This window comes from Colossoma macropomum, unplaced genomic scaffold (genome assembly GCF_904425465.1).
Source record: "Colossoma macropomum unplaced genomic scaffold, Colossoma_macropomum, whole genome shotgun sequence".
Taxonomy (NCBI): Eukaryota; Metazoa; Chordata; class Actinopteri; order Characiformes; family Serrasalmidae; genus Colossoma; species Colossoma macropomum.
Genome location: NW_023494807.1, coordinates 32915432 through 32932129, shown reverse-complemented (window position 1 = coordinate 32932129; position 16698 = coordinate 32915432). Strand labels below are relative to the sequence as shown.

Genomic DNA, 16698 nt, shown 5'->3' with positions numbered 1-16698 from the left:
CTAATTTATTACCCTGTTAATGTTGCTTGTAGGGAACAAGCATGTTTAAACTCATCATCATCATCATCGTTAACCGCTTAGTCCAGATAGGGTTGCGGTAGCAGTTGGGAGAGCAGAGAACCTGGAGAGAGAACCTCCTTACCTGGAGTGGGCATGCCACCCTTTTCCGGGCTAAGACCATGGACTCAAACTTGGAGGTGCTGATCTGCATACCAGCCGCTTCACACTCTGCTGCAAACCGCTCCAGTGAGGACTGGAGGTATCCATGCGATCCAGCAAAAGAACAACATCGTCTGCAAATAGCAGAGATGCCACCCACCGGCCTCCACACATAATGCCCTCCTGACCCCGGCTACGCCTTGACACACTGTCCATGAATATCACGAACAGGAGTGGAGACAGGGCACAACCCTGGCGGAGTCCAACGCTAACACCGAAAGAGTCCGACTTAATGCCGAGTATACGAACACACTCTCACTCCGGGCGTACAGAGATTGAATGGCCCGAAGTAGTAGCCCCAGCACCCCATACTCCCGGAGGATCTCCCACATGATATCTCAGGGAACACGGTTGTAAGCCTTCTCCAAGTCCACAAAACACATGTAGACTGGGTTGGCAAACTCCCATGCCCCCTCAGCAATCTGTGTGAGGGTGAAAAGCTGGTCCATTGTTCCACAGCCAGGACAGAATCCGCATTGTTCCTCCTCAATCTGAGGTTCAACTATTGGTTAAACTCATTTCTCACAACATTTATGTGATACTCAATGTAGCAAAATGAACTTCACACTCCAAACAGATGTGAATCATAACTTTGATGGATAAAAATCTGTGAAAATTTGCATTTCTGTGGGAAATGGTCCAGTACAGAAACACATCATCCACAGAAAAAAGGTATAAAAAGGCCCAGCAATTAATACACTGAGCAACTCCTCCCTACATTATTACTCCTTTCATTGCTGATAAATATGTATCATGTTGTTGTAAAATGAGGAAAATAGGTTTGTTGCCCTCAGGCAACATCATGCAATAGAGAGTTAAGTATGCAAATGAGTGTTTATGGTTCTAAATAGAACCGTTATCTTTATTTAAGAACCCTTAAAGAACCATCTTTTTGGAGGGGAAACTGTGTCACAAAGGTTTCAGGGCTTAAAAGACCCTTAAAATATTCGGCAGAGCTCCAAAAGTTTAGAACAGCTTCAACTATTTTTAATATAAAACAATGGTTTTAAGAGGTTTAACTCAGAAACCTATATAAAACAGATTCATGTTTTGTTTTATATCATTAACGTTATACTACATTTAAAAAAAGATTATATAAGAAAAGATTATTTAAAAATTAATTTGTCACAGAGATTTTGGTCACTGGTGTTATCAGGACTCTTATTTTACATTTTAACACAGTATTTTCAGCTCTATTAAACTGCTTCTTTGGGTCGAGGCTTGTGTTTTGTGCTTTAATGGCTGGGTAATTAAATTTTGTCAAAATAATGCTATACATATCATTTTATTACTGATTTTAAATAGTTACACAAGGTCACCTGACCAACGAGTCAGCCGATTTACAGAATCCTCAGTTTTAACCAGAATGTCACTGGAGTCACCGTCACTGGTGTTACACCATATTCATACACCAGTGACTGTAAAATATGTTTGGTTCCTTTCTGCATATATGATAATAGGAGATGCTAATTGACCTATTAAGAGTATTTAGTTTTGGGATGAAAGAAATTTTAAAAATGTATCCACCTGAATTCCCACTCCTGTGTTTAATAAATATCTTTGTGTTTAGTAAAATCAACTCAACCTACGTTTGACAGTCAACTTCTATGGGACTCTTATTGTGAAAGCATTAACGTTCCTGCTGAACGTGAGTGAAGTTTGAAGTGTTGGTAAATTAGAGCGGTTAAATCTGCGTCCTCAGTGGATTTGTCTGATAATTCCAGCTGTACGCAGCAGCTTTAACGCTCGGGCGGAGTCTGTTTAGCATTTGCATTAACATGCATGTCGGGTTGCACACGCGCGTCCGTACGTGTGCACATGCGCGTGTGCCGGTGCGCTCATGTCTTTAAGGCTTTAATATCGCTCGGTGACTCTGCTTTGTTATGAAAGCCCTCGTAATGCCGGAGCTCGGCTCAGATTGACAGCCAGTTATTAAAAACCCGAGAGCGGGACGCGTCTGCAGCAGGCTGAGAAAACCGCGCACTGACTTTATAAAAAGCAATATTAACACCTGTTTGGCATCCGTGCGCAATCCGACACCAGCGCATATGCAATTACAGTGTAATTGTTGCCCCAGGTGTGCACAATGAATACCTATCTGCTATTTATTTATTTATTTGTTTATTTATTTACAGCCCAATTGGATGAGCGCTCCTCGTACAGACACGTCTGGTGTTCCGCGAGGGGATATTACACCTACGAGCCGTAATACGAAGACAAACTTGCTGAAAGTGCAGAATTTAATTAAGACGCGATTCCTTTCATCCGTCATCAACTTATCTGCTTTAATCACGGCGACAGTTTATCTGCGTGTCGTCGCCGACGTGGCAGGCGGGCCGCTCTCTGCTTCGGCTCGAGTTGGATGTGACCCTCCGTCTAATAATACGGCAGGAAATGAAATCTCTGGGCTTTCTGACGGGGTGGTACGGTCGGCGTGAAAAAACGAATGCACCCCGCTGAGCTTTAACACAGCCTCCCCACTGTCTCTCTCTTTACACCCCAAAAGCCAAGCGCAGTAGAAAGGATTAAAAAACGAGCAATCTTGATCGGCCACAGTTCACGCTGTACAGCTATTTCAGATACAGCAGTAAGAACAATATGTGTCCAACTGACCCAGTTTAGTCTAACAGCAGTATTAAATGGGCCAGTGTCCGAACCCTGAAAGTAGTAGATAAGAAAACAATACTTCTTTAGTTTTAGCACAAGGCTAACAAGTAAAAGAAGCTTGTATCCTGATAATTAGCATGGTGCTAACTGCAGGCCTAAATCATCACATGCTAACCGATGAGATGTAATTATTTCCAGTGCAGCCTCATAGGTCCAGTGCTGGGTGTCCAGGACCCCCAGTTAACCTCTTGGACCCCATGAATGTCTCAAAATCAACATTCAGAAGGGTCTCTATAAAGGAGCTTACTATGACGTTATGCTGTCCATTTGGGAAAAATAGACACTCAAATCCAGATTCAGTGGAGCTGATTGTTTATCTGCTTCACCCACAGTCAGCTTCTGTCTTTGGTGTTGTTAACTAACTAGAGCTGCAGCACTGCTCTGCCTCAGGGTGGCGCTGTAGCAGACTGGTTCACCCAGTTGGTCCTTCATAGCCTAGAAACTGTAACTCTGCCCGGATTCCTCTGAAAAACTTTACAATGAGCTGCAGCAGATCTGTAAATCTGAAAACTCGCCCAGTTTCCCAAGAGTTTGGAGTGAAGAGTGACTGTTCCTCATTTCTCACACTGAAGGCAGAAGAGGAGACGAGGAAGATCTCAGTTAATGTGAGGAAGAGTGCAGAACCGCACTAGAACAGAGACTCTACAGAAGAGGAGACGAGGAAGATCTCAGTTACTGTGAGGAAGAGCGCAGAACCGCACTTGAACAGAGACTCTACAGAAGAGGAGACGAGGAAGATCTCAGTTAGTGTGAGGAAGAGCGCAGAACCGCACTTGAACACAATACCTACATTTAGAGTCGGTTATTCATTCAGCCTAATGAGAAACTGTAGAACAGACTGAGTTTATATCACAATACCTACATTTAGGATCAGTTATTCATTCAGCCAACCATGTTGTTGTAGCTAATCAATACTAGGCAGGCTGACAAATTAGCCTCATGACAAAGAACTTCACCTGATGTATCCTAAGAATGTAAACCTTCAATTTTTCCATACAAAAAAATTGCATTTTGGAGCTACAGTGGAGGGGTTTCTGATAAAGTGGCCAGGAAGTGCATAATAATTCATATGTGCTGGTGGTCCTTTCGAATATACTGTCAAATAAGGTTAAAAGTCACATTGTGTACAGAGGCTGCCTCACATATCATTTAATATGCCGCAGTGATTAATAGTGTAATCTGTGGTTCTAAATGATTTCATTAGAAGTATTTTGTAAATCTGTGTTATTTAGTGCTGATGAAAGTGCGAACTGTGCTAATAAAGCGTTTGGGCTTGTTAGCAGCAGGTGCTTTTATCAGAGCGCTGTTAACCTGCAGACCGGAGAGAGAGAACATGCTGATTTTCGCGTCTGCTGACGGAGGAGTGCAGGGGTTATCTGTCTGGTTGTATTCCATACGGAGTGAACAGGTGCGTAAACAGCGCAGGGTTCTGTGTGCTGGATAATGTTGGGTAGAATAAGAGCCGTTTGTGTTTGTAATCGGAGCACACAGAGCTCCTCTACCAGCTGTCTGCTCAGGTGAGCCGAATTCATAATTAACCTGCAGCCGTGATGTCACTGACTGAGTGACTGAGTGACTGAGTGACGTCGGCTCCAAATACAGACTCAGATCAGTTAACCATTAAACTGCTGACTTATTATTCACACTCATTCAGCTTTTACTATGAATTTTTCAGTATCTATCATGAATTATTCAGTGTCTGCTATGAAGTATTATCTATCATGAGTTATTTAGTATCTACTATTAATTATTCAGTATCTGCTATGAATTATTCAGTATCTACTATGAAGTATTCAGTATCTGCTATGAATTATTCAGTATCTACTATGAATTATTCAGTATCTACTATGAATTATTCAGCATCTACTATGAATTATTCAGTATATACTATGAATTATTCAGTATCTACTATGAATTATTCAGTATGTACTATGAATTATTCAGTATCTACTATAACATATTCAGTATCTACTATGAATTGTTCAGTATCTACTATGAATTATTCAGTATCTACTATAAAATATTCAGTATCTACTATGAATTATTCAGTATCTACTATGAATTATTCAGCATCTACTATGAATTATTCAGTATATGTTATGAATTATTCAGTATCTACTATGAATTATTCAGTATGTACTATGAATTATTCAGTATCTGCTATGAAGTGCTCAGTATCTATTGTGAAGCATTCAGTATCTGCATCAATAATCACATTCATAAGCAACATTTATGTTGAAATCTAGCAGGTACAGTCAAGGATGTGAGATGTGGGGGTGCTGAGGGGACGGCAGGACCCCCAGATTTCAGGGGTGGCTAACTGCAACTGCTAAAAATAATAAAAAAGATGTAAACTTTGCAAGACATAGTAAATACCTATATCTGTATATATCTTTACTTTCCTTTAATTTTAGAAAGTAGAAGGATGTATTTCACTAAGAAAGTAAAAAACTCACCTGTATGTTTCGAGGCGCCATTTTAAACTCCTATAACTCGAGTTTAAAAGCTCTTAAATATAACAGCAGTGTTAAAATGTTTTGTGCTGTTCTGCATTTTAATACGTGTGAATACTCCAGAGTTGTGGACTTGAGTCAAATGACTTGGACTCAAGTCCGACTCGAGTTACGAATCTGATGACTTTAGATTCAACGCGAGAAAAGTTCAGGAAATGAATGAATTCTTTTACATTAAAAATGTTTAAAAATATATAAACTATGATTTTACTCAAATGCTCCATCTTAACCCATTCATTTTGGACTCGCTCGGGAGCGCCCTCTAGTGTTTGAGAAACCCGGAAGACACTACAGAGTGGAAATTCTCCTCTCTACAAGTTCTCCGACTCTGCACAACTTTGTTGCATCGCAGACTTCATGTAGCCAACGTTCGTGCTGCCTCCCACCGCTGGAAATCACAACGCTCATTGAAAATAAATCACCTCCAGCTGCTTTGTCACGTAGCTTCGCTGCCCGTGTGAACGCAGGGTCAGAGTGTGCATCAGCAGTGTGATGTGTTAGTCATAGGGTATATTGTCATTACCACGCTCTTTTTGATGCAAACCATCAGAAAAATTCAAGACAAATCATTTTGCATGACGTCACCATTCACATCACGCATATTCTGCTTCAAATTTCAATAAAACACCCTTAAAACCCTGCGTTGGTGGGTACAGTATGTCCTGGTGGCTGTATAAAGGCAGACAGTGTAACAGTGTCGCTGTCTTTAATATGATCTGAAATGTCAGAGCTGTCGTTCTTTGTGCTGTGAGAAATAGTGATGGGAGAGGCAGAGCGCTGATTTAAACCCACCCTGACTGACAGTCTGCGTGATTAATAAAACAGTAAAGGCGCTGGTCAGAGAGCTGCTGTGTTCTGATATTGGAGCTGAAGCTGTGGAGTTTCGCTTTGATTCGGTGATTCTACACTAAACTGATGACTCTCATCAGACCGGCTTACGTTTGACCAAACCGTACGGCTACACTGACCTGATCTGGACACTTCAACACCAATAACTCATGGAGGAAAGTTTTATATAATAAAGTAACGGACAGCAGCCAGTCAGAATAACTGCATGTTAAATTGAACCCTGGGATAATATGATGAGGTTGTTTTGGTGTTTTGGTCAATTACAATTACAGAGTATTTACATGATGCAGTCACACGTACCATATGCTGTTATTTTCATGAGAACCTGAGATCCTGAGATATGCCATTATTTCATATGTAAATGCCAAGAGAGTTTTAATTTTGAGGGCGCGTTCACACCTGCCTTGGTGTGGACTTCACACCTTTTTCTTTAGTTCACTGCATTTTAATATGTGTGAATACTCCAGAGGTGTGGACTCGAGTCAAATGACTTGGACTCAAGTCCAACTCGAGTTACGAATCTGATGACTTTAGATTCAACTCGAGAAAATCGAGAAAGACTTGCAACTTGACTTCAACACCAGTGACTCGGACTCCGACTCGGACTTCAGCCTTATGACTCAGTAGGACTCGAGACACAAAGGGAAAGAAACATGGAGAATCGGACTGCAGATGGCTACATAGTCGGTTACTTTTCATCTGAATGGATCTGTAAATCTGATCTACAGCAGTGTCGTCAGATGTCTGTCCTTGTGTTTATACTCAGCTTATTTTATGTCAGAAGACGAGTGAAGAGTTAGAGCTCAAGTTCGCCTCCATAAGCTGGATCAATGCGTCACTCAGCTCTTAAACTCTTACTGGAGAAACTCACCAGGCGAACTGACCATTTTCCTCTGTTCAGCTGATTTTAACAGCTTCTGCAGGTAAAACAAGCACAACATTCACCACGAGGCTGAAGTTGACTTTTTATTCGCCAGCTTCTTATTCGAATTTGCCGTTCCACCTTAAATGGTGCAGCAGTGAGGCACCGGAATGTAACTGCTGCACCATTTAAGGTGGAACGGAATATTCAAATAAGAAGCTGCTGGCAAAAAAAAGTCATACATTCACCATCATTTTGCTCTTTCCTGTAAACTTTGCTCAGTTCGGTTGTTTTAGTTTCTGTTGTCGTCTTAATTCTTATTATAGTTTTTAGTTTGCTGAGCTAATTTTAGTGCTGAGCTAGTTTTTGTTTTAATTGTGCGCCCAATGTTCTCAAAGTTCAGTAGTACTTTCAAAATTCTGGTCATGTGTAGTTGCACTACTCTTCGTGTACACAGTATGCCTGCCATGGTTAACTGTGTACCATGGATTTTGTATTTTAGTTGGAAGGGTAAAAAATATTAGAATAATAAAAAATTATATGCAGCCATACTCTGCTAACGTACTGTCATTAAAAGGCTACAGTACTGTTAGCGTTATTCAGTGTTAGGGTCTTAAATTAGCTGAAGAATGCAGACTGACTTGTTTAGGACTCGAAGATTAGGACTTTTGACTTGGGACTCGACTTGAGACTCGCCTTCACTGACTCAGGACTTGAATCGAGACTCGACTATCTTGAATCGGGACTTGAGTGTCAAGTGAGACTTGCAACTCAGTGACTTGGAACTTTAGAATACTCCACCCGTATGGTGGACCGTATGAGAACACGCTGGACTGCAGCTCTGTTTCAGCAGGAATTCGGTTGATATGAGAAGTTAACTGTTGTTTTCTTTATTTTTGCAGGTATTCCAAGCAACCTTGGCACAGCAGGTGAGTGACTTTAATGAAGTATCAGAACACTGGTAAAAAAAAATCCCATTAACCCAAAGAGTTTATATCACAATACCTACATTTAGAGTCAGTTATTCATTCAGCCTAATGAGAAACTGTAGAACAGACTGAGTTTATATCACAATACCTACATTTAGAGTCGGTTATTCATTCAGCCTAATGAGAAACTGTAGAACAGACTCAGTTTATATCACAATACCTACATTTAGAGTCAGTTATTCATTCAGCCTAATGAGAAACTGTAGAACAGACTCGGTTTATATCACAATACCTACATTTAGAGTCAGTTATTCATTCAGCCTAATGAGAAACTGTAGAACAGACTCAGTTTATATCACAATACCTACATTTAGAGTCAGTTATTCATTCAGCCTAATGAGAAACTGTAGAACAGACTCAGTTTATATCACAATACCTACATTTAGAGCCGGTTATTCATTCAGCCTAATGAGAAACTGTAGAACAGACTCAGTTTATATCACAATACCTACATTTAGAGTCGGTTATTCATTCAGCCTAATGAGAAACTGTAGAACAGACTCAGTTTATATCACAATACCTACATTTAGAGTCGGTTATTCATTCAGCCTAATGAGAAACTGTAGAACAGACTCAGTTTATATCACAATACCTACATTTATTGTACTGTATTTAATATGTATTTGTTCATCTTCACGCAGTTCGACCAAATGTTTCCTCTCTTGGAGTGGCCAATCGAAACCAAGGTAAGACATCAAATCAGACTGAGCAGCTGTTTATCTCTCATATTGAAGAGCAGGACGTTATCGTCTCTAACATAATAGAAACTCTATTTAAAAATCAAAACAAGTTAAGAGTTTTGGATGTAGTGATGCAGGTTTGAGAATGCTTCACGAAAATATCACTGCCCTTCAACACAGACAGACAGACAGACAGACAGACAGACAGACCTCCTCAGTCAGAAACAGCCTCAGATCTCTGTAGCTCACAGCAGCTTCCAACAATCTGAGCACACTTTAATTCTCCTCTACATTTAATTAGACGCTTATACAGAGAGAGAGAGAGAGAGAGAGAGAGAGAGAGATCAGAAAGGAAAAGGGTGGGAGAGAGAGAAGAAAGGAAATAGGAGAGAAAGAAAAGGAGAGAGGGAGAAGAAAGGAAATAGGAGGGAGAGCAAAAAGAAAGGAAATAGGAGAGAAAGAGAGGGAGAAGGAAAATAGAGAGAAACAGAAGCAAAGGGAGGGAGAGAGAAAGAGAGATCAGAAAGGAAAAGGGAGGGAGAGAGAGAAGAAAGGAAAAGGGAGTGAGAGAAAAAAAGGAAATAGAGAAAGAGTGAAAGAGAGAAGGAGAGACAGAGGGACAAAGAGGGAGAGCAAGAGGGGGAGAGAGCGGAAAGGAAAACAGAAATAGAGAGAAGGAAGAAAGGAAATGAGAGAGAAAGAAGGAGATCGAGGGAGAGAGCAGAAAAGAAGAGAGAGAGAGAGAGAGAGAGAGAGAGAGAGAGACAGAGAGGGAGAGAGAGAGACAGAGAAGGAGAAAGGAAAAGAGAGAGAGATAGAGAGCAGAAAGGAAAAGAGAGAGAGAGAGAGCAGAAAGGAAAAGAGAGAGAGAGAGAAGAAAGGAAATAGGAGAGAAAAAGAGAGACAGAGAGAGAGGGAGAACAAAAGAAAGGGGAGAGAGAGACAGAGGGACAAAGAGAGAGAGAGAGAGAGGGAAGAAAGGAAAAGAGAGAGGGAAGAAAGGAAAGAGAAAGGAAAATGGAGAGTGTCAGTTTTTGCAGAGGCCACATTTTATTTTTAACTTATATATTTACATATTTATTCATTTCATTTATATTTATTCACCACATAAACAGTAACTGTGTATATAATGTGCAGCAGTGAGTTCCCTGTAGAGGATAATACAGTATACACATACTACACTGTGACTGCGCTGGGTTACTGCACAGTTTGGGCTTCAGTGCTAATTAGTGCAGTATAAGCTTCTATTACCAGTTAGCTACATTAGCCTCGTAGCTCCGGTGCTAAAACTAAAGAAGGAAGCTTCAGACACCGAACACGACCTGACTGGGGAGTCTGGAATTTGATCACTGTAGTTTTAAGTTTGCACACTGCTGCATATGTTGTGGTTTGATGCTGATATGCTCATCAACCAGTATGACCACGCTGGGCTGACCAGCTAAACCAGCATAGACCAGCTTAGTCCAGCATGGAATTCTTGCTGGTCTGTGCTGCTTTTTTCAGCAGGGCTCTCAGTAACGAGGCTAAGAATCTCTCAGTTTGGAGCACCGCTGTCTGAACATATTACAGCCGGTTAAATAACCTCTATGGTAACAAACGGCGTTAAATGCTAAATAAACGACAGAGCCCACATTAGCCTCAGCTCCGGCCCACTGTTATTTTCGGTCAGGGCTGAATAATGACCGGCCTGCAGGCAGTCTCATAAGGCTCAAACCAAACCTGGCATGCAATTCACTGCAGTAGGTGAGACATCTCAGGTAATAAAGCCGGCACCTTAGGCTAGCCTTAGCCTTAGCTAAGCACTTTCACACGCAATATCTCTGCCTGCTGACAAGCCTCGGCCTCACAGCCGGTCAGCAAACACACACAACGCTGTTCAAAAGTTTGGAGTCAGTCGTGATATTAAAGGGGATTTTTCCAAAAGTTTTCCATAATTCAGTGTTTGAGGTGTAAACAAAGTCATTGAGTGGTTTTAGTGTGAAATGGTTCATTGTAGAGGCCAGAGTGGGTAACGCAGACCAGCCCACCTTAAACAGACCAGCCCACCTTAAACTCCAATTGCATTTCTCCTGCTACACACACAGCAACATGACTTGCCAACACTTTATATGAATTCCATGTCTATGAGCATCTATAAACACATCCATAACATGTTATAATGCATTCATAAGGCATTATAAACATGGCTATAAATATTTATAAAAATGAATTTGTTGACCAGCCTCCACCCAGTTCATAACAAACAACTGAGGGAGACAGCGAGAGGAAAAAACTGTCTTTATTTTCACATTAAACTATTTAAAAATGGTTTGCAAACCACAAAGACAGCACTACTGAAGTGGGCCAACGTTTAATGGTTAAAGCCCACCCCCACAAAGCCCACTCGCTGGATCCCTAAGGTGGCTGGAAAATGAACCTGCCGCGAAGAGAGACAAAGAAAACAGGCTCCCAGCTCTCCACACTGGGAAGCCTTTACAAGAGACCCAAACACCTAAGCGCCAGTGTGTCTCAGTAGCCAATTAGGTCCAAGCTCCGCCTCCCAATTTCACCTGCATCACGCACAGGGAAAAAAACAGGCAGCCTAGAGGGTCATCACAAATTAACTTTATAGCCATGTTTTATTATGTTTTATGAATTGTTCACATAATGCATTATAAGCAGTGTAAGTAACATGCTACATTATCAGTGCCAAAGAAGTCAGTCAGTAACGTGATGAGTAACACTGTATGAGTTACAATCAGCAAACCAGGTCAGAACCACTTGAGGAGGGAGGACTCCTCCAGCCCAAAACATTACCAGCCCACTGAGAATTCTCCCGACTCTCTGAATTACCCACTCTGGCATTGGTGCACAAATATACACACAAATTATTTACGATCCAAAACCACCAGTGAGCCTACATGTGTCCTCTGAGTTTATATGGAATGTTGATGATGGAAAATAGTGGAAAATCTGAAATAATAAGTTTTCTTTGGGGACTATTTTGCCTCTTAACACCCTGCATGTATCCCTCCACCATAAATGGAGTATAAAGCCAAAATCTTCTCAAAACTATCGTAAAACAGTGTCTCAGATATCAGGCAGTGTATGCACACATTAGATACACACCGATCAGGCATAACGTTATGACCACCTCCTTGTTTCTATGCTCATTGTCCATTTTATCAGCTCCACTTACTATATAGGTGCACTTTGTAGTTCTACAGTTACAGACTGTAGTCCATCTGTTTCTCTGATACTTTGTTAGCCCCCTTTTACCCTGTTCTTCAGTGGTCAGGACCCCCATGGACCCTCACAGAGCAGGTACTATTTGGGTGGTGGATCATTCTCAGCACTGCAGTAACACTGACGTGGTGGTGGTGTGTTAGTGTGTGTTGCGCTGGTCGGAGTGGATCAGACACAGCAGTGCTGTGCACTCATAGTGCACCTATATAGTAAGTGGAGCTAATAAAATGGACAATGAGCGTAGAAACAAGGAGGTGGTCATAATGTTATGCCTGATCGATGTGTATGTATATATATATATATATATATATATATATATATATATATATATATATATATATATATATATATATATTCCAGATTTTATGTTATGAATAGAAGATGTACAAGATGTCACTCTGTGTGCAGGTATAGATTAGCTAGATCGAAGTGACAGTAACATCAGAGTGAGTGTGTCTGGGGTGTGGATGTGGTTTGGATTGTCCATAGAGATCATGATGATGATGATTACAGTGGTGGTTATAGGAACCAGGGGTCGCCATGACTACAACACAGATATAGACATTTTATCAACTGTCCAAAACCACCAGTGAACCTACACGTGTCGTCTGAGTTCTAGCCTTTTGTGCAGTACTGTAGCTCTGAGCGTGTGCAGTGTGCTACTCATGTTAGCGTGTAAGAGAGCGCAGGCACGTGCTGGAGGTGAGATGCTGGTGTGATGTTGTGTGATGTGTCTCAGAGGGAGCTGCAGCTCTGGAGCACGAGTCACACTTCAGCCTCTTCTGGAGGGAAACACACGAGACAGTGCAAATGCAATCAATGCTGCCGGGCACTGCTTATGGCAGATGACCTTGCACATCAGGCAGGGAGCTTCAGTCACAAAGATAAAGACCAAAACAGACTCAAAGACAGCGGGTGGTCTTGGGTTCAGAAATGTAGGGAGGCTGTAAAGCTTCTTACAGACCTTTGAAATCGTCCATCATTCTTTAGTCCGCATTTTGCCTATATTACAATATCCAGGGCTGCATTCAGTCCCAACAAACGTAGCACAATATTTCTTTGAACAGAAATCAGATTATTGAGTGTTAACACACTGAACCAGTTACTGACACAATCTGATTTACTGCAGTTATCAGATTATTAAGTGTAAATACACTGAACCAGTTACTGACACAATCTGATTTACTGCAGTTATCAGATTATTAAGTGTAAATACACTGAACCAGTTACTGACACAATCTGATTTACCGCAGTTATCAGGTTATTAAGTGTAAATACACTGAACCAGTTACTGACATAATCTGATTTACCGCAGTTATCAGGTTATTAAGTGTAAATACACTGAACCAGTTACTGACACAATCTGATTTACCGCAGTTATCAGGTTATTAAGTGTAAATACACTGAACCAGTTACTGACACAATCTGATTTACCGCAGTTATCAGGTTATTAAGTGTAAATACACTGAACCAGTTACTGACACAATCTGATTTACTGCAGTTATTGGATTATTAAGTGTAAATACACTGAACCAGTTACTGACATAATCTGATTTACCGCAGTTATCATATTATGAAGTGTAAATACACTGAACCAGTTACTGACACAATCAGATTTTCTGAAGTTATCATATTATGAAGTGTAAACACACTGAACCAGTTACTGACACAATCTGATTTACTGCAGTTATCAGATTATTAAGTGTAAATACACTGAACCAGTTACTGACACAATCAGATTTTCTGAAGTTATCATATTATGAAGTGTAAACACACTGAACCAGTTACTGACACAATCTGATTTACTGCAGTTATCAGATTAAGTGTAAATACACTGAACCAGTTACTGACACAATCTGATTTTCTGAAGTTATCAGATTATTAACTGTAAATACACTGAACCAGTTACTGACACTGATTTCCATTCTATAGGCAACTTGGCCACTAGAGGGCGCTGCAGAGAGAGGCTACAAAACATCCACATAACATAAATGTTCTAGAATCAAGCCTTCAACTGCAATAGAATTATTTCAATATGTGAAGGATTTTTCAGCCTTCAGAGGGTTAAATCTTTTAAAACATGGTTCTTTAGGGAACCAAAAGTAGTTCAAGCATGCAAATAATGCTGCATTGCTGCATGCATGCAGTGGAAAGCGCACAGCAGACGAACGGGAGCTGTGCTTTATTCTGTCTTACCAGGCTGCTCCTGCTGCAGTAAGAAAAGAAGGAAAGAAAGGGAAGCTAATCTGGGGTGCAGATGCTGCCGGAAAGACAATGGCGCTGAGGGTCTTCTGGAGGCCATTCAGCACCACAGCTAATCCCACACACGCTCCAACAAAGTAAACTCCACAAGGCTGGAGATTAAAAGTTTGAATCCAAACGAAAATCTACCAAGAGCCGCCGCTCAGAGGAAAAATCCCAAACTCTCCGAGCATCTGCCGGAGCGAGCATGCGACTCTCAGAGAGAGAAGACAAACAACAACAACAACAACAAACAGTTCAGTCTGAGTCTCAGTTTAATATCAGAGATTTCTAATCATGTATTCTGCATTTGTTGATTTTACAGAGCGCTAAAAATAATGGATCATGTTTAAGCAGTAGAACAGTGGAGGTTGTGCATTACATTTGGTCACAGTAGATCATCCTCGCTGGGGTTTTATTCACCATAACAGACCGCCCCCAGAGTTCTACTGCTTTTATGCAGTGATTTTGAAAAGGAAAATAACAAATTAAGCAAATAAACCTCAAATATTTGTTTCACATGTATATTAATATTAATATTCTGCCAAAAAAAGTAGTTCCAACAGCTTGGAGTAAAGAGATCATAGTTGCTTAGCAACCAATATTGAGTGGAATGATACGGGAACGGTTAAGCCGAGCATTGAGGCTATTTAAGACCTATTTAACAGTAACTAAGGGGCAGTTTTTCTGTGGTGAGATCTTCAAAGCCTGGACTACCAGAAAGCAAGATAGCTAATGATCTAATTTGGCCTCTCAGAGCTTGTACTCTAATAGTTGCATACAGGAAACAACAGCAACAAAAAGACAATTATATTGTTAATTGCAATTATGTTTGTCAATTAATCATCAGCTAAAATGTCATGATTGTGACAGACCTAGGAATGAGCGCATGGGTGGAACTAACTATTGTATAAAATGTGCATTTCTAATAATAAATAATGAAATCATGAATAGCGTTCAGGTCAAAAATACCTTTAAAATATTAAGTGCTTTTTGATTATTTTTGCCTTGCTCACAAATAATTTCTTCAGGGTCAAGAATCTGACAATTGATGATAATACAGGTGAGGGGAATCATATAAAAGGAAAATAGAGGCGGCCCAAAGATAGACCCTTGTGGTACACCACAGCAAATGTCATACAAGTTCACCAACAATAACAAAATACTGTGTATCAGTTACACACAAAAAAAACACTTTTTCAGACCGTCCAAGAAATCCTTGAGTATTTTTGATTATTATAGGTGATAATATAGGTGAGCAGAGTCATGTAAAAGGAAAACAGAAGAGACCCAAAGATAGACCCCTGTGGTACACCACAGTGAATGTCATACAAGTTTGCCAATGGCAACAAAACACTGTGTATCTGTTAGACATTAAAACATTCATGACCTTTCCAGTCAGTCCAAGAAATCCTTGAGTATTTTTGATTATTTTTACTCACAAAATATTTCTTCATGGTCAGGAATCTAACAATTGATGATGAAATAGGTGAGGGGAATCATATAAAAGGAAAATGAAAGTGGCCCAAGGATTGACCCTTATGGTACACCACAGTGAATATCATACACAGTGGATGTCATACAAGGTCGCTAATGGTAACAAAGCACTATGTATCTGTTAGACATAAAAACATTCATGACTTTTCCAGACAGTCCAAGAAATCCTTGAGTATTTTTGCCCCATTTGCTCAAAAAGCATTTCTTCAGGGACGTTTTAAAGGAGATTCATCACAAGACACAAAGCAGCGTGAAATTAAACTCAATCTAATAAACAAACAGGCCTTCTCCTCCTCTCCCTAAGGTAATACATTCCTGCATAATGGAGGTGAATACAATGCAACGGCAATCAGTTTCCTTTATGGAAGCATGTTTACATGATCTGCACTAGGTGAATGAAGGTGACGTGGGCATGAATGCCATTCTCTTTCATTCTCTTTCATTCTTTCATTGTAAAATGTCAGGTCATACATACATATTGCACATTTCCCCCAACTGAAAAAACATGGTCACTTTTTCCATGTTTTGAAATGCAGAAACACTGAATACAAACCCAGAAATACATAATATAGAGGCAGAGTATATTTATATATATTGTTCATTATAAGCAAGCACCTGTACTGAGCATAAATGGGTGCATTCGCGTATAGTCTTACACATTGAGTTACGTCAGGTTTCATCTGCTACAACCTTGGGAAAAGTTGCTGAAAGGTTCATAAACAAATAGTTTTTTCAATATTATTTGTTGGATGGCAAAATGACCTCTGCGGTCTGGTTTGCATATCAAAAGGGCCGACGCTGTGGAGTTCTCAGTGGGAGGGTTCTCAGTGTGTGTTTATGAAAGAGCCTGTGGCCAGGAGAGGAAATTTTGTTTTCAATTTTCTTCTCATATTGCAGACATTTTGACAATCTGCATCCGAAAACCCCACAATTCATTCTTGTTATTGGTCTCAGCA

At 40.4% G+C, this 16698-nt stretch overlaps 1 protein-coding gene across 1 annotated transcript in view; it reads left to right on the top strand.

Annotated features, from left to right (window-relative positions):
- LOC118797422 (netrin-G1) overlaps positions 1-16698 on the top strand; it is a 104153-nt gene that overhangs the window by 85702 nt on the left and 1753 nt on the right. Inside the window, exons 4-5 of the mRNA XM_036556771.1 lie at positions 8013-8039; positions 8741-8785. Coding sequence (XP_036412664.1) covers positions 8013-8039; positions 8741-8785 — 72 coding nt within the window. The remainder of the gene's footprint in view (positions 1-8012; positions 8040-8740; positions 8786-16698) is intronic.